General features: G+C 40.6%; 1 protein-coding gene across 4 annotated transcripts in view; it reads left to right on the forward strand.

Moving 5' to 3' along the window:
- Positions 1–27019, forward strand: part of GALNT13 (polypeptide N-acetylgalactosaminyltransferase 13) — a 154571-nt gene that overhangs the window by 118222 nt on the left and 9330 nt on the right. For 2 of the 4 annotated variants that reach the window (XM_053407154.1, XM_053407163.1), the window contains exons 9-12: positions 755–894; positions 8258–8356; positions 10599–10733; positions 22363–22827. In XM_053407154.1, coding sequence (XP_053263129.1) covers positions 755–894; positions 8258–8356; positions 10599–10733; positions 22363–22548 — 560 coding nt within the window. In that variant the 3' untranslated portion in view covers positions 22549–22827. Of the gene's footprint in view, positions 1–754; positions 895–8257; positions 8357–10598; positions 10734–22362; positions 22828–25064; positions 25092–27019 lie in introns of those variants that run through there. The other 2 variants (XM_053407172.1, XM_053407181.1) reach the window with 2 other exon arrangements.

Here is a 27019-nt window from a genome sequence, read left to right on the forward strand (position 1 = left end):
TAAGGTGATAACAGCCTTCATGCATCTGCAGCTATCTTTCAGTGATTCATGCTCCTTGCATCTTTGTTTATTGACCTAACAGTATGAAACTAGCAACCACGTGCATATATACTTTTCCAATTTCCATCACAATTTTTTCCCCTCCCCTTAGCTCAGCTAGTCTACAATTGTATCTGCCATACTTTCGTTTTTCATCAGGGTTCACAAGCTGTCAGAAGACTGATCTGGTGAAACGTACATAAATGTAAAAAGAACTGATTCATTTATGCTAACAACACCTGATGGTATAAAGGCTACAATAATTGCCTGTCTATGCTGGTACCATCACTTCTGTAACACTTTTCCAGATAAGAAATTAAACAGTACTGGCAACTGCAGTGCAAATGTGCATGTAGGCAAAGTTTTTTTAAAGTCTTTTTTAAGATAGCAGGCTAGTTAGTAATCTCTTCTCCATTTCATGACACTTTAGTGTTGCAGCAGATACAGGCAATTGTTTTCCCCCCAACAAATGGGGAATTCAATCTATAATATAATATATTCAATCTATAAATAAAACATTTGTTTATGAAGTGCCTGTCTGAAAGTTATGCATGTACAATAACAAAAATAGGGAAACGGAGGTAGGTAAATTGGGAATATCATTAGTGTACTGTAAGCTTTTTAAAAAATGTAATTAACTACTCATTGTCATTGGGGATGGTTTAAAAGAATATGAATATTAATTACTATTTTTCCTCTGAATTTCTTTTTACAGGAGTTGTCAAAGTGGATTATGGAGACGTATCAGTCAGAAAAGCATTGAGAGAGAACTTAAAATGCAAACCGTTTTCATGGTACCTAGAAAATGTCTATCCAGACTCCCAGATTCCCCGACGATATTACTCCCTTGGAGAGGTATGAATTATTTATTTTGCACAAGGATGGTTTTTGGTTGTTGTTGTTTTTAAAAAAAGATCATCTGAAATGAGCCCAGGGCTTTTTAATTGTTCCCTGTGCAGCCCTTGACACTTTAACTGTTATACATTTAGGTAACTTTTAAGTACAGGGACGCGGGTGGCGCTGTGGGTTAAAGCCTCAGCGCCTAGGACTTGCCAATCGAAAGGTTGGCGGTTCGAATCCCCGCTGCGGGGTGCGCTCCTGTCGCTCGGTCCCAGCGCCTGCCAACCTAGCAGTTCGAAAGCACCCTCGGGTGCAAGTAGATAAATAGGGACCGCTTACTAGCGGGAAGGTAAATGGCGTTCCGTGTGCTGCGCTGGCTCGCCAGATGCAGCTTGTCACGCTGGCCACGTGACCCGGAAGTGTCTGCGGACAGTGCTGGCCCCCGGCCTCTTGAGTGAGATGGGCGCACAACCCTAGAGTCTGGCAAGACTGGCCCGTATGGGCAGGGGTACCTTTACCTTTACCTTTAACTTTTAAGTAACATTTTCTGAAAATATGTTAACATTTTGTTTTTCATGTGATGAGGAAAAGAAAGTTGAGCGTGTGAGCTCTAACTCCATTATCAATATCAGTGTTGCTCTTCACAAGTTGGAGGAGTAACTTCAGAAGCTGTGTGTAGGAGCTTTGAGTAATTTGGAGGCCTGGGAAATCAAGGATTTAATGTGTGAAAGGGGGCACCACACATTGAAAATGTTCTTCAATGTAGAATTTATCCTTGGATGGTGTGGAGTCCACGGCAGAGCTAGTGTGCTTATCCTAACTCTCTCTCTCATTGCATGAGAGGATTAGAGCTAAATCTCCCAGTTCATCCTAGAGTGTCTCATGCCTGCGGCCTCTCTACCTTCCTTCCTCCTGCCACGCATAAAGTTTGAGAAAGGAGAACAGGAGGAGAAACTGCAGGTGACTTGAAGGATTGTATCCCCACCCCCAAAAAAAACTTCACTTTATTGATTCTTCACAATACAAAAACCTAAACAAAGATGGTTGTCCAGTATCACGATTTGCATTGTATGTGTGCCATAACTATAAAAAAGGAGTGCTTTTATTTCTGCTTTAGACAAATCAATTGCTTAGGCGCCTCTCCAAAGATCTGTTTGCGTTGTGAGTCATGGGAAATCATTTCCATGTTCACTGAAGAAGAGTTTGGATTTGATATCCCGCCTTTCACTCCTCTTCAGGAGTCTCAAAGCAGCTAACATTCTCCTTTCCCTTCCTCCCCCACAACAAACACTCTGTGAGGTGAGTGAGGCTGAGAGACTCCAAAGAAGTGTGACTGGCCCAAGGTCACCCAGCAGCTGCATGTGGAGGAGCGGGGACACGAACCTGGATCCCCAGATTACGAGACTACCGCTCTTAACCACTACACCACACTGACATGAGATCTCCTCCTGAATCTGGCTAAAACTTTTGAAATCTGCTTTCAAGTGTCCCGTCCCACCCCACCCCACCCTGGCACCAGAATTTAGAGATTTGGTTCAGTCCAAATTGTCAGATAATTTGCTATTGTAATCTTCCCTTGACTTTCATCTCGTTTAATTCTTAAATGCTGTACATTTTTTTGTTTGAAACATCTGGCAGTGATGTATTTAAAAAGTGGAGGGGGAGGGGTTGCATTTGCTTTACAAATGACATTCATCTCCACTTTTAGAATTATAAATTACAATGCCAGATCAGGTTTCACTCCAAGGCTTGTCAGTCGAAACCAGGTTTAGAGAAAGAAACCTAATAATAATTCTGGGACATTTTTTAAACGGCACACTTAATAGGCGTGAAATAATGAGAGTTTTGCCACGTAACTGACAGTTCAGGGAAACTAAGGTAAGTGAAGTTACGAAACAATCATTAAAAACACATTATTTTCACCAATAAGTGCTAGGTTTCTATGGAAACAAGATGAGAATTTCAAGCAGCAGCTGTGAAATAAATATTGCTTGTCAGTTTCAGCTTCTAGCTGTCCACTGAGCTTATGAGGACACCCCACCCCCCAGACTCCTGCAGATAGAGCTATGAGGTTTGTCACAGGGATAGGAAACCAGGTGTTTTTGGATTCCAGCTAGCTCTAGCAACAGCAGGAGATTCCAGCAACACTTGTAGGCCCACAGGTTCCCCATCCCAGCTGTACAGGGAATAGCAATAGTAACTGTTGGCACAAAACTTTCATCAACACAAGCAAGTCTTGTAAGTTCATCAACATTCTTCAACAGCAGGATTTATTTATTTTTAAGAAAGTGGAGAAAAACAAGTTTGAGGAAAAAGCCAAGTCTAAACTTAAAATACAGCAGCAATAGAGGATACAGTGGTACCTCGGTTACAAACGCTTCAGGTTACAGACTCCGCTAACCCGGAAGTAATACCTCGGGTTAAGAACTTTACCTCAGGATGAGAACAGAAATTGCGCGGCGGCAGCAGGAGGCCTCATTAGCTAGAGTGGTGCCTCAGGTTAAGAACAGTTTCAGGTTAAGAACGGACCTCCGGAACAAATTAAGTTCGTAACCAGAAGTACCACTGTATAACAGTTATGCAGAAATATGCAGTGTCTGTTTAGAAGTAAGCCTAAGCAAGTGTGTTTAGGGTTGCAGCCTTCATTGATTTAGTCTGTTTGTCATGCAAAACAAACAAACAAACTCTTTGCACCAAAGGCCTCCAGGAACAGAGAAGCACGTCTGCCCACCCTCTGAGGATTATATTCATAGAATCACAGAGTCAGAAGGGACTGTAAGGGTCATCTAGTCCATCCCCCTGCAATGCATGAATCTTTTGTCCAACATGGGGCTCAACCCTGAGATGAGAGTCTCATGCTCTACCGACTTTATAAAAGCCAATGGTTATTTGGATCTGCTTCCTGCAGTGAACAGAACCCATGGCTCCCTTGTAAGGCAGAGAACAGGAGTGAAGAAAATCATGACATTTCTTATTTTGCAAAGCTTAAAATTAGTGGGTACACAATGTATAATGTCTGTTATTACAAACTAGAGACTTCAGTTGTTCACATCAGCATTTATTTATTTCCCCCTTTCCCTTCTTTTTTATTTGCTTTCTTTTCTTTACTTGCTACTTATGAAAATAAAAATGAAATTTTTCTGTCATAATGAGGACTGAGCATCCTTGGTAGGCAGGGAATGCTGATTGGTTGTTTGAGATAGAAGTAAAACCGTAGGAGAGGGAATGGGATGAGCAGCAGGGTTTTGCTTTGTTTTTGGTTATTTTGCCTTGCTGTGTGTGTTTATCAAAAGCTACTGAGGGGGTCTAGCAGAACAGTAAGTGATTCACTTCCCCTGTGATGTAAATCACCCACGAAATTCACTTCCCCTGTGATGTAAATCACCCACGAAATTGAACAAGCCTATTTCCACCTAAAATCAGATTTAACTAGATCTAGATCAGGGGTAGCCAATGCATTGCCTTCTAGATCTTGTTGGACTCCAGCTCCATTAATCCCCAACAAGCCTAGCTAATTGTCAAACCATGGGAGTTGTAGTCTAAAAACTTATGGGGGAAACCACATTGGCTACCTCTGACCTAGATAATTCCTATCATCCAGGGGAAAAACCTGGAACTACCCTGACTTTGAGCACCTTGAGGAATATTAGAGACTGGCTAGATTCCCCCCTCCCCCAATACAATGAGACTAAGGGAACTTTCACGACTACCTCATTCAGACTTGCTAGGGCTACAACTACCTGCGAGAAGGCATCTACCACTCCCACTGCTCACTCAGCTAGTCTTCCCCTGGCACCTCTTATTAGCAAGGAAGTGCAAGGTCTTAGTCTCATCTTTCCAAGAAATATGTCCACGTTCTTAGGCTTCACAAGTTGAAACGTATCCAATATAGCTACATAAGCAGCTGCCAAAGGTACATCTGCTAACACTGCTCAAATTACAGCATCCAATTTGGAATGGATACAGTCAACTTTATCCACAAATTATCTAGCAAATTAGTCTCAACAGGCCACCGGGCAGTCCTCCTCTCCATCCTGAAGGCCAAGATGTTTAAGCCCTCAGACTACTCCGAACTGCTCAGCTGACTGAATTTTGAGCAGTTGTAATGGAAAGTAACATTTCTATACCATCATTTGGAGTAGGCTCTAAACTGAGTTCTAGGTTGTGTCCCATTGGATTAATTGCAAGCCTTCTCCCACCAATGGTCTTAATTGTGAACCATGCTGTTTCACTGCTGTCAGTTTCTCATATAACCAAGGAGCTAAATTCACTCCACGATCAGGTAAAAGGATGTTCACAGGAGCAATCTTGAAAAGTGCCTGGACCATTTCCCCATTTCTGAGGTCATATGGGGCTCAACAGGATTACTAGCCTGAGTGACAGGGAAATCCCAAAAGTCATGGGCAATGTTTTGGCTCTATTAGTCTTCTGAGATGGACCGTCTTCATGGTATTCTCACTCCACAAAGGTCTAGGGTACTGGGAAGCCTAAAGCTGACTAGGTAAGCACGCCTTAGGAAAAGACCCCACCGGAAACAGCTGTTTTAGGTAGATAGTGGTGGGCTCTTTCTCCAGGGTGCTGATCTCTCCCCAAATATTTTAGTGAGCAAGTGTTCAAGTTCTCCAGGACTCTTCATCATGCTTTATATGAAGCAAAGTCAGAGGCAGGGAGTGAGAAGTAAAAAAATAGCTGTCTTGACGTTGAAGCCACAAAATCTATGTTTAAGACAGACTTAAGATTGATCATTATTAGAGTATTACTTTGTTTATCTAACGTATTTTTTTTCTCTCCACCATAAAATATATGCTAAGCAAAACTTAATATAAGATTGGTCTCATTCTCTCTCCTGGCAGTTTCCTTCTGATAAAACCTGCTTGAAATGCTAACTATAGCTGACAGGCATAACAATAAAGACTAATATAGCACAGTCTTAGGCACCCTCTGTCAAATGCTGCTTCATCAACACATTTTTTGCTATTTTGGGGGATGCTGGTCCAGCGATCTTAGATTATAAAAACAAAATTATCCTATAAGTAGAATGCAACTTGGCGTAAATTAGGGCAGTAATATTGTGTGTCTTTATCATAGTCGTTTTCCTGTCCAACAGATCATAAGCTGGCTTCGCGTTTTCATATCCACTTCCAATTTCCCTTTATCAAATTATAAAAAATAAATATTCTTTTTATCTCCACCTATTTTACTCTGGAACTAAAAATCTGGCTATATTTAGTGTCTAATTATTTTTCCTCTGGAATCCAATAATTCAGATGTCCCCTGGTTTACTTCATAATCATACCAAATGATTCCAGCTAAGAAAAAGAAATAATCAACTCCTGACAGGATTTAAGTGAATAGGAATGGATTAGAAAAAAGTGAGGGCTTACATTGTCTACATAAAATCAGTTTAAAATTCTGTCATTCAATCTTTCTGAATTCCAATTAGATTTCCCCCCTATTATTATTGAAGGTTCAATAGCTTTGCAAATAATACGGGGAAAGGGGGGCATTCCTTTCGGTATCCTCTGTAGAATCAACATGGAAATACGGCTGGAGGAGCCTTTTGGACCATGTATGTGTGCTGGCACAGCTTCTAAAGAAACAGCCAGAAGAGAAAGCAGCTAATAGGAGCCTTGCATGTGTATCTCTTTATTCTTTCACATCCTTGTGCACACTGTTCAAAAGGTCCTATGTCACACCTCCAACCACTCCATGGATAATACAAGACAAAGTCTAGCTAGTTATGTCTTTTGAACCCAGCTTGTGGTTTATTTATCTCCAAAAAAGCAAACACTGAGTGGTTACAATGGTTTGTTTTTTACTTTCTGCTTCTGCTTTGTTTGAGGAAAATAAACCATGAGCCCAGGTTCCAACCATGGCAAGGGAGGAACTCCTTAGCAGTGTGCACCAACTCTTTTTCTTGTTCCCATTAAGCCATAGTTTGAGTATACCACTGTCTGATATATGAACTGGGCTACTGGCATCTCCTGAGGATCTCAGAATCGGGAGGTGGCAATCATTATGTACATCAACTGGGTGAAAAGAGATTTCCATGTGGCAATGTTCCTTAATGTTTAATAGATTCATTAATTAGATTCAAAACTAATTAATCAATTCATAACATTTTAATTAACTTAAAAGGTGTTCCTGATTAATTAATTAAGAGTGCTTTCATCTCACTCTTCATTATATGATTGCAGGGCAGGATGCAGTGGAATTAAAACACATTAAAAAAACAACATGCCTGTGCAATCAAAAGAGCAGATGAAACACAGCAAATTATTAAAAACTGCCAATTTCTACCAATATAGAACCCATAGCCTCCTTATTTGCAGTAGCACCCAACACTAATATCTAGCAAAGGCCTAGGCAAACAGAAATAACATAGGCTATGGTACCAGTTGTGCTTTCCTGGGAAGGACATTATGTCACTGGGGGGCCACTGTGCAGAAAACACAGTCCTGGGTTACACATCATTGGATCACTGACTTTTAATGCTGAAAAACATTTTTTTTAAAGTACTTACAAATACTGTAGCTAGATGGCATCATCTTCAGAGAGGAGAGGGGATGTCATTTCTAAGACAGTATCTGTTATAACAAATTCATGCCTTATCTAAAAACAAGGTGTCATTTTTTCTTTCTTTCATAATATTCTCCCCACTTGAGTGGATGTGGGTGATACTGTGGTCTAAACCACTGAGCCTAGGGCTTGCTGATCAGAAGGTCAGCGGTTCGAATCCCCATGACGGGGTGAGCTCCTGTTGCTCTGTCCCAGCTCCTGCCAACCTAGCAGTTCAAAAGCACGCCAGTGCAAGTAGATAAATAGGTACTGCTGCGGCGGGAAGGTAAACGGTGTTTCCGTGCACTCTGGTTTCCATCACGGTGTTCTGTTGCACCAGAAGCGGTTTAGCCACGCTGGACACATGACCCGGAAAGCCGTCTGTGGACAAACACCGGCTCCCTCAGCCTGAAAGCAAGATGAGTGCCACACCCCATAGTCGCCTTAACCGTCCAGGGTCCTTTACCTTTTACCTTTTTTACCCCACTTGGAAATTTATGCAGCTATAATTTAATGAATTTAACAAATTAGTTGTTTAATCAACTAACATCCACACTGTTAATTGCCTAAGACTATGGTCCTAATCAATAAGGAGTTTACTTACTAAAGAGGGACTTACTTCCAAGTAAATATTTTTTAGTATTGTGCTGTCAGGTTTCTATAATCTGATGCTGTTCCTAATCTTAAATAATTTTCTTCTTTTTTCAGTGACATGTCGATGATGATGATGATGATGATGATGATGATTAATTTAATTATTTTAAGCAATCTTTCAACAATTTTTACCCTTTGGTTTTCTTGGTTGTTTTTTTACCCCTAGATCAGAAATGTTGAGACGAACCAGTGCTTAGATAACATGGGACGCAAGGAAAATGAAAAAGTTGGCATATTCAACTGCCACGGTATGGGAGGAAACCAGGTAAAAATGAAGCTCACTTTACCTTCAAAACAATTTTGGCAGAATTTTTTTTTTTTAAGACTGAGCACATTGTAACAATTGTGAAATCAAGCCAGTACACACATTACTCTTTCCACATTTTCCAGTCTGGATGGCTTTGAAAGGAGTGGTTAGATCAGGCACGACTATAATAATAATAATTTATTATTTATACCCTGCCCATCTGAGTGGCTTCCAACAGAATATTAAAATACAATAATCTATTAAACATTAAAAGTTTCCCTAAACAGGGCTGCCTTCAGATGTCTTCTAAAAGTCTGGTAGTTGTTTTTCTCTTTGACATCTGGTGGGAGGGCGTTCCACAGGGCGGGTGCCACTACCGAGAAGGCCCTCTGCCTTGTTCCCTGTAACTTGGCTTCTTGCAGCGAGGGAACCGCCAGAAGGCCCTCAGCACTGGACCTCAGTGTCCAAGCAGAACATGGGGGTGGAGACTATCAATGTTTGCTAGCTGTGCTGGTATGTACTGCCTCCAGTATCAGAGGTCGTATGCCCATCCTCTTCTTCTTCACTCCACCTGCCAAAAGGCAGGGGAAGGTGTACAGCCACAGCCTCCTGCTCAGTTAGGCAACACCTCTGAGCATGGCCAGCCCAGTGAGCTGCAGAAAAACTCATTGACACCTCCTGGAGAAACCACTGCTTCCCTGCTGTGGCTTCCTTCCTTCATTCCAGGAGCAGCAAAGGCCTTAAAACGTTTGGAGCATATATATATATATATCTATCTATCTGAAGGCTTGGGCCACTCCCACTCTCAACATGATTGGCTGTCTAAACCCCCAAGCTACAAATCGTAGCCCAGTGCTTAAGAGCCAATACCGGTAGCCCAAACCCTGACCATGTTACATGACTGGATATAATCTATCAAATCAGAACGCAGGGCTCAGAATCCAAGTCCAGACTCTAGCTCAGGTGAACACAGACCACTGCAGACGTAACACCTTATTTTGCTTCCTTGACTGGGTAGGCTCCCAAAGATGAGAGAGGGCATGGAAGGCAGTGGAAGAGGGGCAGCAGTGCAGACTTATGCCCTATAGAGCAAAATTTGTAGATCCAGCACAGTTTAAAGGTATAAAGGTCCTCTTATTGCTGGACCTTATAACTTGCTTAGAAATCCAAAAAAGATGAGGCAGGAATCCTAACATTCAGCGCCGTGTTTGCCATTCTAAAATCAGTTGCTAGTTGCCAGTGTAATGTTGCACATGTGTATTTTGGGTTTAACCATATGTAAAAATGCCTTGCGAAAAGCTCTAGGGCATTGTATCTAAATATTAGAACATGTGGAAGTAAAACATGCTTGAATCTGCTTTTAATAATCTTTTCCCCTTTTAAAACACCCTAATTGGTAACTTAGTATGATTTGCATGCATTCCCTAATTGGTAATGCAATCAAGTTCAATTTGCATGCTTTGCCAAAGGCTTTCAACAATTAATTGGCAAAAGGTTGCTTTCAACAATTAAGAGAAACCACTTTTCCTGTAGATTTCATTAGAATACTTTAAATCAATTGGGAGGTGAATTCTAAGTAATTGGGAGTCTTGTAAATAATTAAAATAGCTGCCACATAGGTTGCTTTAATTTGTCTTCATTGTTTTTCTGACCTGGGACTACCTTAATCCCATCTGGCAGTGTGGAATTCATAACTTTTCCTCCCTTGTATGTATATTTTTTTCCCCTTCTCTCTTATCTTCCCCTCACCCTCCTTTCTCCCTAAAGAACAAAGAACAGAAGGTTGTGCTGATATTGCTACTAGGATTCAGTGTAGTGCTAAGTCTAATGTTCCATCAGTGCAACACATTATTATTGTTTATTATTATTATTATTATTATTATTATTATTATTATTCCACATTATAATGTGTGTTTTTTATTTTAAAAAGGGGCACGAAGCAGTCACAATTTCAGCAGTTAAAAAACCCATGTTTGAAGTGACACTTCAAAAGCAGAGCAGGCTAACCTTTGGCACTCCAGATATTGCTGAACTAAAACTCCTATAATCCCTAATCAGTGGCCATACTGACTGGGGCTCAGGAGGGTGCAGAACAGAATGCAGAAGTAGCTTCAGAAACAGCATTAAGAAGATGAAAATGGGACTCTGTGATTGCATAGGGTGAAAAGGAGAGGGTGTTACTGTGGGGTGAGAGTGGGGTGGGAAGTCCCCTAGTAATACATACTTTCTAAAAAATAATGTCAATAACTATTTCTTCCAGGTATTTTCATACACAGCTGACAAGGAGATTCGTACAGATGATTTGTGTTTGGATGTGTCTAGACTCAATGGTCCTGTGATCATGTTAAAGTGCCACCACATGAGAGGAAACCAACTTTGGGAGTATGATGCTGAGGTATTTATTCAAACACAGAAGGAAACCAAACATACTGTTACTAATCATGTTCAACTTTTATCGCCAAGGTCTCAGACGAACAGGCAAAACCTGTCACATGTCCTAGAATTAACCCTTTAAGCTAAAGTTGTGTTGCTGCTTTCAGTTTGGCAAAAGATCTTTTGGCCATGGCTGGGCTTGGTGTTTCCTGTAATTTGTCCACAGACCTATGAGCCTTTCAACTTTATTCAGAATATCTGGGGAAAACAAACCTTGCCTGCACCCACCACCCCACTGCTGACTTTTAACTCCCAATGTCACACTAACTTGAAATCTTCCAGGATACATCTAACACAGTTAAGTGTGGTGAAGAGGTATAGGTTGAGTATGAGCATACAAAGTCCAAGGTATGTGTGTGTATATATGTGCACGCACACATCATGGTAAAATTAGTAGGGCTTGGTAGGCCAGTTGTGCAGGTCATGTGATCAAAGAAAGCAACGAGAAATGTTTATGCATTTGCAGGTATACATAAAATAGTAAATTAAGTGGCAATGCTGTGTTAGAAGGGAGAAGAGCTGATGCTTAGTTAGCTAAGTTTGTGGCTTTGGTCAGGAACATTTTCTTTGTTGCATCTGGCATGAAGTTTTCAGTCCTTTTTCCAACTTCAGATCCAGATCCAGAAACTGTAACTTAGGATTTCACACACACACACACACACACACACACACACACACACGTGAGAGCTCAAATTGCGTTTGGAGTCCGGGTTGTAACCAGGGGCTGGTTAGGTTGGATCCTGCCAAGGGCTCAGAGTAGCTAGGAGCCTGCACATTTGTGCACTATTAGAATTATTCACTGGCAGAGCATGAAAGACAATGAAAAGCAAACTTTTGAGTTTCTGGTCCGGGGGGTGTTGATACAGCTCCTTGCCACAGGTGCAAGAGACCTTATGTCCATCTCTGTTTGGAGTGCCTTCTGTAGACCCACCCACTATTCCAGCCACCTCCTCTCCTGATCGTCAAGTGTTCATCATGAAGCTCTTCAGGGCGATTCCAACCAGGGTTCCCAGTTGCAGGGAGAATTCTAACGCTGATCAACTGAATGCAGTTAGAATCCCCCTTTCAGACCTTGGTGCAAAATACATAAAGGCTAGGAAATAAGACAACGTACTAGGGAACTTGGGATGGGATTTTCCACCTTCCCATTTCTAGCCTACACACGCTGTTTTGAATGCCTAAAGAGAGATAATTTATCATTGTAATGTTTTCTTTGTTGGGCTCAACTATTCAGAAACTACATCAGAAGTGGATCTTAGTGCTCCCATCTTTTAATGGCAGTGAGTCACTAGGTATAAATTATACCAGTGCCCCAGGGTCTATTATAGTCTTCCTATAACTTTGGGGACTGTGGAAGACCGTGCTTTTGACTTACTATGAATGGCCCAAAACATTCCTATGTACAAGACTGACTTTTCTCCTACATTTCACGACAAGCTCTTAAATTGACTGAAGGCACCATTTGGGCTATATCTTTCATATACCCACATGATGAGATTGCAAATAGAAGTGTTTTCAGCAGCTGGTGCTAGAGAATGACTGAACTGCAAGCTTGAGTGCAGAAGGAATGGGGGAGGGAGGGATACACTTTCGAGTTCACCTTGAAAATAGATTTATATAGTAATTTTTGAAACTTATAATTTCTGCAGTAATCTGCTTCCCAACATACCAATATTATACAAGCCCTCGCTCATTATTCCAAGGCTGCTTTCATTCTTGGGGAATGATATACAGGACGATAAAATATGCAGTACCGTAAATTACTGTGACTCGATCCATGATTGTACATCCATAAATACTGCTGCGGTAGAATATTTGGGATGCAAAAAGAGGAGATGATAGAGCTTCATCATTGTAAGAAGGCATATTATAAGAAGTATATGGGTATTGGAAAGCTGTAGAACTAGTCAGAGCAGTGCAAGTCAATATTTTGCAAATACTTGAATGTAGCTTGTTAGGAAAACATTTAGCAATTGAATGTACTCACTGAACTAGTTCACCCAAGTGTATTTTGCACTTGACAGTGATAGCATCAGATGGTAGTGTTTGTGTGTGTGGGCACAGACCATTTGCAGATTGAATTCATATGAAAGTTCCCACAGCCACAGAGGAACATTTCATTCAACCAGCACCTGTACAGTGGTACCTCGGGTTAAGTACTTAATTCGTTCCGGAGGTCCGTACTTAACCTGAAACTGTTCTTAACCTGAAGCACCACTTTAGCTAATGGGGCCTCCCGCTGCTGCTGCGCCACCAGAGCACAATTTCTGTTCTTATCCTGAAGCAAAGTTCTTAACCTGAAGCACTATTTCTAGGTTAGCGTATGTAACCTGAAGCGTATGTAACCCGAGGTACCACTGTATATGATTTTAAAAACCCACCAGTGGCATCATTCACTCTCTTAAAGCATGTATAGGCACAAGGTGAATGAACTTGTGTTCTAAAGTCAAGTGCTGATAAATCAAATGCTGTATCTGTGTGGAGCAGCCCAATCTCCCCTCAGCAGACAGCATTTGCACTGACATCACCTCTCTGAAAGCACAAGATAAGGCCATTACCTGGCTTAAGCTAAACACATCTGGGTCTGGTCAGTACCTAAATGGGAGACCTCTTAGGAATGTCATGTCTTTCACCACTTTCCATAATGGAAAAAAGCAAGGAATAAATGTTAGAAAATAAATAAATAAATATCTGAGCTATCGTAGGGGAATTTTCAGTACAAACCATTTGTGGGGAAGCTGAAGTGTTTGTGAAAGTAACTTCTTTGGATGGGTTGGGATTGGTTTTTGCATTTGTTTTTTTATTTTACTTCCAGTTCAGTAATACATTTTTGGGGTCCTCCTGTTCAGATTAGTGCTTCCATTTTGACGACATACAGTGGTACCTCGGGTTACATACACTTCAGGTTACAGACTCCGCTAACCCAGAAATAGTACCTCGGGTTAAGAACTTTACCTCAGGATGAGAACAGAAATTGTGCAGCGGAGGCGGCGCAGTGGCAGCAGAAGGCCCCATTAGCTAAAGTGGTACCTCAGGTTAAGAACAGTTTCAGGTTAAGAACGGACCTCCAGAACGAATTAAGTTCTTAACCTGAGGTACCACTGTATTTGAAATGTTCGACGGATTTATTTTTTTTAATAAAAATGCTTTTTCTTCTGTAGTTATGGTTCCACAAGTGGAGAACCGCTATTGAAAAGGCCCTTGTGTTGCCCCCCCCCCCCAGACCTCTCATGGAGGAGGCACAAGAAAAAGGGCCTCGGATGATGATTGCAGGATCTGAATAGGTTCCTATGGAGGCAGTCCTTGAAAGGAGAACGATTTTCCCAACTCCCCCTCCTCTTCATGGCCCCATAAAACCTGTTATAGAAGGTTCCCCCAGTGCACATTTTCAAGGGATGGCGTGGGGGCTCTGGGAGAAAGGGGGAGTCAGCAAAAAGAGTACCATCTCCTCCTCTGTTAAAAGATGTCTCCCATTGGAATAAGACCAACTGGCTTGTGGTCTGTGAATTCAACATTTCCTCAGTGAATTAGAAAAATACATATTCACACCACAGAATATATCTCTGTGATATATGTGTCACCCATTAACAGAGAATATTTTTCAGTTAAGAAGTATAATTCTGTTAAGATGGCAATACATGGATACATTATCAATTAGTGAACGAAACTTTATGTAATGAATCCAGTAGGATTTTTTAAAAGTTGGCAAAATTGCTAGTTTTACAGCATTTGTAAAATTTATTTGATAATATTTTAATGTTAGGTTCAGCTGAAACTAACTCATGCTTGGGTTAGACACATTGAAATTAAATGGACATAATTAACTTAAGGCCCATTGATTTCAACAGACCTAACTCCCAAACATAATAAAATATGGATACAATCCTATGCTCAGAAATGGTCCACAAAAAATGCCTAATCAAAAACATGTTTTGCTGTAGATTGAGGGCTTTTTTGTTTTTAATACCGGTAGCTTGCAAAAACGTGTAGAAGCATCTTGTAAAATCTGTGTTGGCCATTAGATGGAGCCAGCAAAAAAGAAATATTTTATGGCTCAGCTCCTATATTAAGAAACTCTGTTAAGAAGACAGCTTGTCATTACTTTAATCTGTAAGTTTTGTTATGATGTTATTAATTTACATTCATACAGAAAATAATTTTAATAAAAATTGCAGCTACTCCATGCTGAAATGTATGCTGCTTGATTGTAAAGATGCTATCAATTATTATTTTTTCACTTTTGCAATATTTGTCCTGAGTTTAAGCTTTAGATAGATGATTGATAGATAGAGATAGATAGATGATAGATAAATAGATAGATAGATAGATAGAGCTTTTGGTTTTACTTTTCAAGGACTGGAAATGAACACTGAATTTTTTGCTATATATGAGGTTTGGAGAGCTGTGGTTTTTGTTTTGTTTTCTCTTCTCCCCCCACCCTATCTGCATATTTGTGCTTCAAAATACAATAAATAGCAAATTTCTTGTTCTTATGGTAGTGTATTCATACATTATGTATTGTATCCAGTGATTTTTGTGCACAAATGAAATAGAAGTCATATGCAAACATAACTGCAGACACAGTGGACCTTGCGTTTCTTCTCTTCCTCATGTGCAGTGCATTCTCCAAATTGCTCTACAGCAGGGATGTCCAACAGGTCGATCGTGATCTACTGGTAGATCCCCGGGAGGTTTGGGTAGATCGTGGTCGATCGCTGGGTCCCTTTCCTTAGCATTGGTAAAATCGAATCTGGCCCCACCCTCCATTGTTGCACAATCTTCAGAACGGAAGACAGCGCTTACTCAGTTTGTTTCCCTAGCGATCTGTTGGTGAGTGGCTGGTGACTGTTCTCCTTTCTCCCTTGAGTTTAGGCTTGAATTCTCAAAAAACGGGGCTTTTATCCTCCCTAAAAAAGCTCAACAACTTTTACCTGAACCCCACAAAAACGAGCCTTCCCTTCCTAAAAAAAAGCTGAACAACCCTGACCTGAAACCCCCTCCCCAAAAGGGGGTAAATCACTGTCAGTTTTTAATTCTGTAAGTAGATTGCAGTCTCTTGGGAGTTGGCCACCCCTGCTCTAGAGGGTTGAGTGGTCTTCCAGGGCAGATTTGCAAAGCGTGGAGAAAGGAGAATAAGAAGTTCTGTTGCAGAAAGAACTTGCTCCTGCAATGTTCGATTCGACTCTTATGAAAATAAGGTTTTAAAACTTCCATCCAATTTCCCCATCAGCACAGCTGTAGGATCCCTTTTTGTTTCGTATTTTGCATAGTTATTTGTTTATTGAGCAACACAAATAGCTAAAATACTGGGATAATCCTGCCAAGTTTAAGCACTCTTAATTCTGATTCATTTAAATGCTACAGCTAATTTTGTGTGTAACTGAGGGTCAAAAGAGACATGACACAGAAGAGTCATCATTCTACCTGTCTCTTTAAGGGTCTGAGGGGAGTGCCAATTTTGATCAGAGCTGCAACACAGGGTGGGTTTAACCCTTCTATGGTATTTCCCAATTCTGAATCATCTGTGTCCCCAGCTGCTATTATTCCACAGTGGAAAGACAGGAGAAGGGAACAGGGGTGTACAATTGTTCTGTAAACAAATACAAAACAAAATGAATGAGCCCAATTTGTCGTCTTTGCTTTTGAATGAAAATGAGTGGAAAAGCAGAATAAGTAGAATGTCACCCATTTCATTTTCCCATTTCAATTTCAATTTCCTTGCTCTTGAGGCACTCTTTTGTGTTATCTGGAACACAGTATACAGTTCGTAGAAAGGTCACAATGGGGAGAGAGGGCAGCAAAACTTGCAGATCAGAAAGTTGCATTTAGTTTACATAGCTTATGTCTGTGTGCTTTTTTTTTTAATTGCCTCTGATTGAGGACTTTTTGTGGAAGCTGCCTAAAATTTGGCAGTTCCGTTGGCCTTAGTGGTGAAAGAATGCCATAAATATTTCATACTGCTAGTGTATAAAACTTAGAAGTTACAAGCAGGAATTTAATGTTGAATGGAAGGCTTACAGAATGCCTGCTATTTATTTTTTAAAAAATTGATTCCACTTTGTCCAACATAACTAATGTTCAGTCATGTAGTAGGATATTGGTTGAAAAAGTTCAAGGTTCTCACAAATGGTATCTGAGGTGGTAAACCTTTCCATGGGACTAAAGGGGGGGGGGAATCCCCCATGTAAAAAAACTTATGCAGTATGTCAACCAGAAGACTAATCTACCACCCTTCTCAACGATCTAGTAGTTTTCAGTATGCAAGAAAGTTTCTCTGTTTAGGTTTAACCTTTTTTAGTTTGTTTACTGCATTTGGATGTTTGGGATTTTATTTTACTTTTTGTTGACAGTTTAGAGCTATTCCAAGTTGAAGAATATGCAAGTTTTAAGTGAGAGCTTTTACATTTGTATCAGCAAACCACACACTCCTCTTGTGTTATGAAAGATCATAAACTCGTTAGAAATTCACTGTGCTGGTTTAGTGCATGCAATAGCCTGACAGTCAAAACTTTGATGAAGCAATTTGTAATATATCTCTAGCATTGCTAATTATACCAATGTGAAGTCTGAGAGTATTTCTGTTGCTTGTTGCTTCCATGAGGAAAATGTGACTATGGATTTTTAAATGGGGGGGGGACACCATCCCTTTTCATCTTTTATGAAAATCGTTTTCCTCAAGCTGAACTGTGAGCATATGGAAGACAGAGGTCTCATAATAAATACTAATAGTTGATGGGTTAAGAAATCTGTAATATAAGTTTGATCCTAAGCGGCCGTGCTCTAAACTATTATTTAGGTGTCAACAAATCAAATAAATACAGGCTCACTCTAGGAGTACCAAAATGCACTGTCATCCACTCACAAGAGTTAGCAGCTCAAGGTTTGCAGAAGTGTAAACATACTCTAGAATAAACACCCTAAGGGTAGGGTGAAGGACACAAAAGAGCCCAGTGATGATTGAATATTCTCATTGGCCACAGAACACTGTCTGTTTGCTGGGGCAGTGCAATATCCTGGAGAAGCACATGACTGGCTGTAACCCTGAACACAGTTCCACATTGCAATGTTTTGTTGCAGGTCCTTCTTGCTATCACTCCCTAAACCCAAGTACTGCCCATGCCTGCCTGGTACCTCTTTCTTCCCCCAGCTCAAGTGCCCTAAGATGGTATCCCCTCACCTGCTAGGGCTGAGCAAGCAAGGAAAAGGAGCTTCAGTCAGCCCACCTCTTCCTTCTCTCCCCAGAGTACATAGATCAGGTTTCCTCAAACTCGGCCCTCCAGATGTTTTGAGACTACAGTTCCCATCATCCCTGACTACTGGTCCTGCTAGGTGGGGATCATGGGAGTTGTAGGCCAAACACATCTGGAGGGCCAAGTTTGAGGAAGCCTGACATAGACAGTTCTCCTGCTACTGTACGTTTCCATCTCCTTTGTTTGCCTAGTCATGAGATCTCCCTCTGCAAAATGGAAAACTATCAAAGCATGAGACTCCACACCCTTCACAAACTCTACTCAGATTTCGTAATCCCACTCCCTGGATGCTGTGCCCTGTCTTCTGCTCTTCAACACTCCACTCCATTTCAGGGTCCCTGGAGATGGAGGTATGGGAGAAGATAGTTCTTCAACACCTCCTCTTGTCTCTCATCCAAATAAGACGGCTAGCTTCTCAAGATCTTTGTGCCCCCATGATTGCTGAATAATCAGACAAGACAGGGCAGAGAGACAATAAAAGCCCAGCTCTATATTATTACATGGAGGAACAGACACTTCATCTTCCTCCCATTGTATTCATGTCTGAAGAGAACCTACATGTGTACAACTGAAGCAGACAGAGCACCCGAGAACTTAACAAAAGCGAGTATTCCTGATAATGCATACAGACGCTATATGAGTATGCTCTGTTCAGAGCTTCAAATGAATGAATAGAAATCAGAAACATGGAGATCAGACATTGTTCCAATTTATCTTCCCCCCATGTTCACTGAAATTATGAAAAGGACTGAAATGAATTTGTGCGCTTTATCCGAAGCAATGGTACTTACTGTGGCCGTTTGTCTATATATGGACAAAAATTGGTTACCCTTTGTAGCAGATAATGATAATTGCGACTATGGTGGGCAACTGCTTTTGCAATCCACTTATCCTGTGAAGGAGCAAAAATTGCCCTAACATTATTTGTGTGTATTAAAGGCTTTCATTGTGTCAGATTCAAAGAAAAGTAAGTTATCATCCGCCCTTAGTTGCTGGAAATGTTAAATGTCTGCAGGTCTACATGAAAATGTAATCAGATAAGTGAGTAGTGTTTCTAATTTATATTGAGGACTAGTATCATTTTCAAAGAAGTGTTTGTGGAAAGATGAGTATTGACAGTAAGACATTTTCTGAGTCCTGGTTTAACTGCATATGAAATTTATTTGCTTTTGTCAGTATATAGGTAAATGGGAATACAGCTTTGAGGTAAGTGTGTTGAAAACTAGCGAACCTTGTGATTGATTCTAGAATAGGACCTTGCTTGTTTTACTGCTGTGGTGGTACATATGACCTTGTTTACTTGGCTTTCAGTAGATTGTGTTTTATTATGGCTCACTTTAAATTCCCTGTAGTTGAAAATATTACATTGTAGCTTTCCAGAGACAAAGAAAGGGAGGGGGGGAAGAAAAGAAACATATTCTGAAGATATGTAGCAGAAAGGACCAGAATGTCCTTTCTTAAATATGCTCTGTATTATTTCAGGACTTGTTCGTTTTAAACTATACAATATTAGAGTGTTCTTTTGAAACATGTTAAGGAAAGCTTCATTTATGGCTTTTTCCTGCACCTGCGCAAATGAGTGACAAAACTCCCATTGATTTTGGCGCTGCATCATAAATCTTCTGCTAAGCACTTACAGCAGAGCATCGGGCCATGTCCCCCTGAGAGATTCATTGATCATCTAACTGCACTCCTTTAGCTTCATTCATTCACGATGTTGATAGCAGGGTACACTTGTAAGCATTTTTTAACCAGTCAGAATCTCCAGGAATGTAGCAGAAAACTTGGATCCCTACTACAGAGCAAAGCAATGAGAACGTTGGGTATGAATGTCTGGATCTGACAAATAGGGAAACTGTTTAAATTATAACCCAAGCTTTCATTTTAAAGCCAAATAAAATAGATTGTCACTACAGAAACACAGTGCTAACACATGTCTTGTTGCTTTGAGGAACCAGCTGTTTTTAAAGTGTTGTTTTTGGGTTTTTTTTGTCTAATAATCCATGGTAGTCTAATAAGCCTTGGCAGTCATGCAATTATTAATGGCATTGGCTAGTGTGATAACTAGCTTCTCATTTAACAGTGCAAATTATTTAGATGGCTGATAATGCTTCTGCTGCACAGGTTTTTTTTTTTTTAAGGTTATGGTAACCAAGCAGCAGAGGTTTTGGAAGATCTGGCATATAATTCAGAGCCTCATCTAGATTGAAGGCTGTTTACTTTCCACAACACGCTTTTTGTCTGTAAACTGAAAGACTAATAATTTCATGAGGTTCCTTGTTTTCCTCTAAATTAGCAGGATAAATGAAAAGGCAAACAGTGCGGGAGGTTGGTTCTGTGCACGAATTTGAGATGAGCTTAGCTCCTTTGAATTCAGCACAGCTCACTGGAGGCAAGACTACAGTATTTGATTATGTTCCTTTTCAATCTGAAGCCTTCTGCTAAATTGTTCTTACTTTGTTTATAATTATCTGTTGAATCTGCTGGATATGTGTGTCTATAATAAATATTTAAATACGCAAGATTATTAAATCTTCCCATTGATTTATTCAGATGACATTTCCTTTCCACTAGTGAAAAAGAGAGAAAAGGAAGGACATGAACTTGCATCTCATAATGAAACTGAAGCAAAAAAATTGATGCGCCAGCCGCTTACTCAAAGTGACATTATAAGGACAATCATTCTTGAATTTTCTTATTGTTCTCCATGCGAATACACTCTTAATCACACACGCAAATGTATGCTGCAGTGACTTACTATTATTTATTTATTTATTTATATCTGCCCTTGTTTATTTAAATCTGCCCTTCCTTGCAGATTTATATCTGGGAGGGGTACAAAACATAAATTAAAAGTGTCAAACTACGGCCATCAAACAGATTAAAAGAAGCAGATGAAATAACAGGGAAGTCAGCAACAATAACAACTTTCTAAATCCAACCAAGTGAATGAACCTCCCATAAAGTTTATGCTAAAAATAACTGGCTTTTCAGCTGTCAGTTAGACAGGGAATCACTAATCAATATATGTTTTGTTTTGTTTTTAAAAGTAAATGAAGGCTGCACTTGAGAATAGGTGTTAACATATTTGACTGCTATTCTTCATGTTGTTGGGTTTGAGGCGTTCTGCTTAGTATTTTACACTTAACATTAGTCTATACATAGTAGGCAGGACACACAGGCTGAAATCATTAAAGTATGATTGTTGATACCTGCACAACTAGAGGACAAGAGAGAGAAAGAGCTCATTGCAACAGCTGGCTCCATCATTCTTCTCCCATAAAGCACTGGGAGGGCATTGCATCTTGATGCAACGTACAGTGTGGCCCCAGTGCTTTCTGGGTGGAGAATGATAGCACAATCATCCTTTTTCCTCAAACCAAAAGTAAAATATAATTCCCACTTGCACTTTCATGTAGTATAATCCCACAAACCGTAGACTCTTCCATACAACTCTTTTGAATGTAATTTTCATTTAGCATTTTTTTTTATTAAAAAGAAGAAGGGCAACTCACTTGAAACAGGGTGATTAAGCAAACTATCATTTGTACAATAAATACTTTACTCAGCAAAGCAGGTATGACCACAGAAGAATGGACCACGTGGCTTATAACTAGTACCACTGATAAGCCTCATTCCCAGTTTATTTTATACCTGGAGTCAATTCTGAAGCATTTTATGTTAGGCTTTCCTCCCAATCACTCTGGGCGAGATTTAGAGCGCACTTCCACTCACACGAGGGGAAGCACTGCAATGTCTGCCATTGCCACCAAGGTCAGATCCCAGGTCATTGCAGAAGATTCCCCAACTCCCAGAAGCAACTTGGGCAAAGGACTGCAGGAAGTAGAAGCAGGAAAGCCCCACTGCATAAGTGGAACTCCTTTTACGGCTCTTTCGATCCTACCCGTTGAGTAGGATCCAATGGAGCCCTCAGGGAATTCGCTCAGCACAAGGATTTCTCTTTGCACAACAGAATGCCTTCCCTCTGTGGGTCCCTAAATCTGTTCTAGGGCTTCCCCCAGCCCTTGGAACAGATTTGGGAAGGACTTGTGCAACTGGCAATCCTTGTGTTTATGGGACTCATTAGAAGACTACCTCCCATTGTTTCTGGATTAAGATTTGGAAATCTTGAGTTTGTTAAATCTGTCTAGTTTTAAGGAAGTCATGTAATTGGTGGGTACTTTTTTCAAGATTAAATCTTACAACTGTACTTGAGAACAACACTTGAACTGGTTTGTTGAGCTTCCCTTTGCCAAAGGCCCAGTAGTGTTTTTCTTCTCTTTTCCATTTTTTATGTGATTTCTGTCTCTTTGTTTGTTTACCATTTTTCTTGTCATACAGACGCACACATTTCTCCATATCATTACCCAGTCATGTTTGACTATAAGCAGAATAGAGGATGGCACTCGTGGCCCCACAGTGGAGACATGCAATGGCAGCCCCTTTCAAAAGTGGCTACTGAGAAACTACACGCGGCTGGAGGTTTTTAGGAACATTTTTTATAGTCCCACTGACTATTTTCTTTAGCAAATGTCTCGAGGTAGGTATCAAAGGGGCAAAAAGAAAAAGCTAAGCTCCTTGCTTGATTGCTGGCTTGTGCTCTTTTCCCATTTTCTCCCCTCATTTAGTTTTTTATGTAGTGTTAAGATGTAGAAACAACAGCTTAGAAATAGCATTAGTTTATGCTGCTTAGCTCTGGGTGTGTTTAAAACAGTCAACATTAAAAGTCACATTTGATTGTCCTTTGTGATGTATGTCTTTTCTCTTTTTGCACAACCTTCCCAGTTCCAAAAACAGTTTGTGAATTAGAAAGCATGGCTTTTGTGTTCCCCCTAAACATATAGTAGCAGTTGCTTGCTTTAGCCACTATTCCTTACTTTAGCCACTGTGATGCAAAGAAAGTGTTGTTATTGTTTTCACACCTAGAAAGGGCATTCTCTGCACTGCAAAACAGATGGGGAAATCTGTGCGGCATGATCCTCTTTTTGCCAGGTCATTAATGCACTGGTGCCAGCAGGGCACGTCAGGTCCAAGGCCCTTAACACCCACATAAAAACTGCAGGATATTCAGATGTACAACCCGAACTCCTGTATCGTACACCATCAGCACTGTTACCCAGCACTGGGTCAACTATGATATTTAAGTTTATTGTCAGTTTTATCAATTGCATTTTGGTTGCAAAAGATGCATTGTTTAGCTTTGCACAAATGCCTCCTCTCAGATATAAGAACTTCCATGCAGTAAAACTGGGCCTTTGAGGGCTCATCCAGACTTGGCAGCAAAGTGCACATTCTCCTGGTCTGTTTACCACCTTCCTCAGGTCTGCCTAATTATTTCTTCGGTAATCCATTCTTTTTGGTGTCCTAACATGAAATGGCATATATTATGTAGCGGACTGTGCCACTCCCACCCCCCCAAATTGGCATCCATCCTCTCCTGCAGCCCCAAATTCACTGCCACCCCATCCCAGTTCCATCCATGGTATTATCTCCAGGGCACTTTTTGAACGGTTTCATTTTTAGTGTGTCTGTGTGTGTGGTTTTGGAGCAATCTCTTTTTACCTGAATTTATTTTGGGGCTAAGTTCATTCTGAACAAAAGTGAAGTGATTCCACGAGCTGCAAGGGGGACAGGACTCTGTGGACACAAAGAAGAAAAGCCATTTCTAGACAGGATTGCAGTCTTTTTGAAAGGTTCAAGTTCATACCTCACGGGTTCTTAGGGACCCAGCCTTGCTTCTAGGCCATAGTTGTGTCCTAGAATGTACTAGCTCCAAGCTGTTTAAGTTGTCTGTGCCCACTGTTGGAAGACTTGATTACTCACATCCATGCATAGGCAGCTCGTGCTTCATGTGGGGCTACCCATGAAAAGTGTTCAGAAAATCTGATCAGTGCAGAATACCACAGTTGAACGCATGACTGGAGACTGTGAGTTGGCATATGCACAGGACACCTATATGGAAACTGCTACATTGGCCACCAGTGTGTGGCCTAAACCTAAAGGTAAAGGTGTAAAGGACCCCTGACAGTTAAGTCCAGTCGCGAACGACTCTGGGGTTGCAGCTCTCATCTAGCTTTACTGGCTGTTTGTCAGCAGACAGTTTTTCTGGGTCATGTGGCCAGCATGACTAAGCCGCTTCTGGCGAAACCAGAGCAGCACATGGGAATGCTGTTTACCTTCCCACCGGAGTGGTACCTATTTATCTACTTGCACTTTGACGTGCTTTCGAACTGCTAGGTTGGCAGGAGCAGGGACCGAGCAACAGGAGCTCACCCCGTCAGGGGGATTCTGTCGGGAATTCAAGCCCATATCAGGAGAAACTGGCAACAATCCCAGGCACCTGGCTTGATTCCCTGTTGACCTCCCTGGCTGCATTCCCCAGCAAGCGCAGGCTAGGTCTCGATCGGCGATTCTTCTCAAACGTGAAAAGAACACATACCCTCTTTCCTGCCCCCTGGCAGGGGAAAGAGATAGACAGAAACGTATTTACATGCCTTTATTTCTGTCTTTGCAGTGTTACAAAAAAACATGACTGCTCTCTTCAAACTCCAGCAGTGTAGTGACAAACACTTCCTGCACTTCCTGGACAGGAACAAACGGAAGAGCTCATATTACACTCTGAGCTAATTCCGCTGCTTCGCACTGTGAATTGACTGTCCCTCTGTTTCCCACGGGCAGTCCCAACATTCCCATCATGTTTACTTTTCAAGCTAGCACTTTGCAGCTGCATTGCTTTCATATCGTAACACATTCGAACCGCCCACCTTCCAATCAGCAAGCCCTAGGCTTGCCGATTGGACCACAGCACCACCTGCGTCCCGCCTAAACCTATAAAGCCCTTAATGACCTAAGGACCGGGACATCTCAGAGAAACACATTTTCTGACACAATCCTTTCCAAAGGTGGAAACCCTGCTTCAGGTTCAGTCTCTTGGGTCTCCTCAAGAGCCCTTCTGTTTTAGCTGACTATTATTTTAACCGTATCTTATGTCCTTTTTAATGTGTGGTTTCATGGAATTGCTGTTTGTGCCCCTCTGGAAGCAGGAGCTGAAAGGCAGCCTAGAAAATCCTGTAAGTAAATACAATTAAATAAATAATTACGTCCTTGGTAATTATCTTGTATAGTAGCTACGTATATGTATCTTTGCAGTAGGTACCCAGAAATGTGTCATAAGTAAACCCTGAGTATTTCTCAACGTGGTAACGTCATTTACAAAACCACCTCGACCCTTTTTGCACTTTTCAAGCAGTATCATACCACTTTAAGTGGACATGCTTCCCCCCCCCCAAGAATCCTGGGAGTTGTAGTTCGTTAAGGTTGTAAAGCATTGTTAGGAGACCCTGATTTCTCCTCACAGAGCTACAATTCCGTATGGTTTAGCTATGGAACTCTTGACTCTTTAAAGTGGTATGATGTTGTTTTTAAACGTATAGTGCAGATGAAGCCTTAACAGTGCTGTACAAAAGTTATATTAAAAAGAACAAACCCTGCCCATAGGCTTACAAATTAACGGGTGTGTTAGCATGGTCATTGTTTCTAGTCTAGACATTTCCAGAGCATTTTAAGATATTGTTTATAAGGCAAATGTCAGTTTTCCTGTCGATATTTTAGGTTAAGAATTTAAAACATTTGCATCAGTAATGTTACCTGTCCAAGTTGCTGTTGAGCGTGCACACACACACACACACACACGTAAAGCTGTGGGATTAACTTAACATTTACTCTTTGTCCTAAAATGAATGGGTGTTTTTTCTTTTCTTTTAAGCAAGCTTGCATATGCTTGAGTAAGAAAGAAAACTCTTCTTATTTTTTTAAAAAACCCATTTTTACAAGTGTTTAAACAGCTAGAGATTGCTGCAGTATAATCATCTTTATGGTGAAAAATGAAGTAAATTCTAGACTGTGTGGTTTTGTTGGTAATATTTTCCCAAGGTAATTGGTTGCTGACCAAACAAAGAAAGCTCTTTCTAATAGCATACATAATTATGGAACCAAAGAAGTCAGTGCTTATAGAAGACTGCTAAAAAAAAGCCCAACAATATGTTTGTCTGGCATGAAATTATGTAACAAATACAAAGGAACAGCTGATGGGAGGCAGCACAGTATCAGTTTCCTTGGGTTTGTAGATTTGCAATATCGCCACTTTAATTAATGCTAAAATACGTTATTTCAGCAATCCTGAATATTTTCTATGAACAGCACACAAGTTGCATAGGTTAACAGTGCAGTTTTTAATGTCTCTTAAAAGGATAGGAAAAGGCTCTGTTCTTACAGAGCTGCAAAATATTAAACAGCCTTAAGGTGATTTAATTTAACAGGTGTAGATGTTTCTTTGGGAATTCCATGACAGTTCGTTCAAAGTAAGAGCAAAACCTCAAGGGAGATGATGCTTCCCCAGTTGAAATTGTACAGCACACAACATTTAGAAATGTGTAACGCATGTCAATCTAGCATGGAATAATGTGTAATCATTTTGCAAAAGTTTAGATGTTTGTGCAATCTCATCATTGCAAACCATCTCAGGGAAATGGCTTAATTTTGAAATCAGCAATGAATAAACATTTCAGTGGTGTCGCAGCATGCAGTTCTGGTTTTCCTTAATGCCATCTGTGAAGTTGCTAAACAAGAACTTCTAACTCTGAATAAAAAGATACCAGCCCAAAAGTTTACCATTCTGTTTTTCTGTTATCAGTGATTGAGCAGACCGACCTCGCAAGGTCTAGATCCATGCAGCTGATGGATATTTATGGAAAGAAATAATAATAATAATAATAATAATAATAATAATAATAATAATAATAAATTTATTTCTATCCCCGCTCCTTTATTATTTATATCCCGCCACTCTGGGTGGCTCCCAACTGAATAATAATAATAATAATAATAATAATAATAATAATGCAACAATGAAGCATCAGACATTAAAAACTTCCCTAAACAGGGCTGCCTTCAGATGTCTTCTAAAAATCAGATAGTTGTTTATTTCCTTGACATCTGA

This window comes from Podarcis raffonei, chromosome 1, assembly GCF_027172205.1.
Source record: "Podarcis raffonei isolate rPodRaf1 chromosome 1, rPodRaf1.pri, whole genome shotgun sequence".
In the NCBI taxonomy this organism is placed as follows: Eukaryota; Metazoa; Chordata; class Lepidosauria; order Squamata; family Lacertidae; genus Podarcis; species Podarcis raffonei.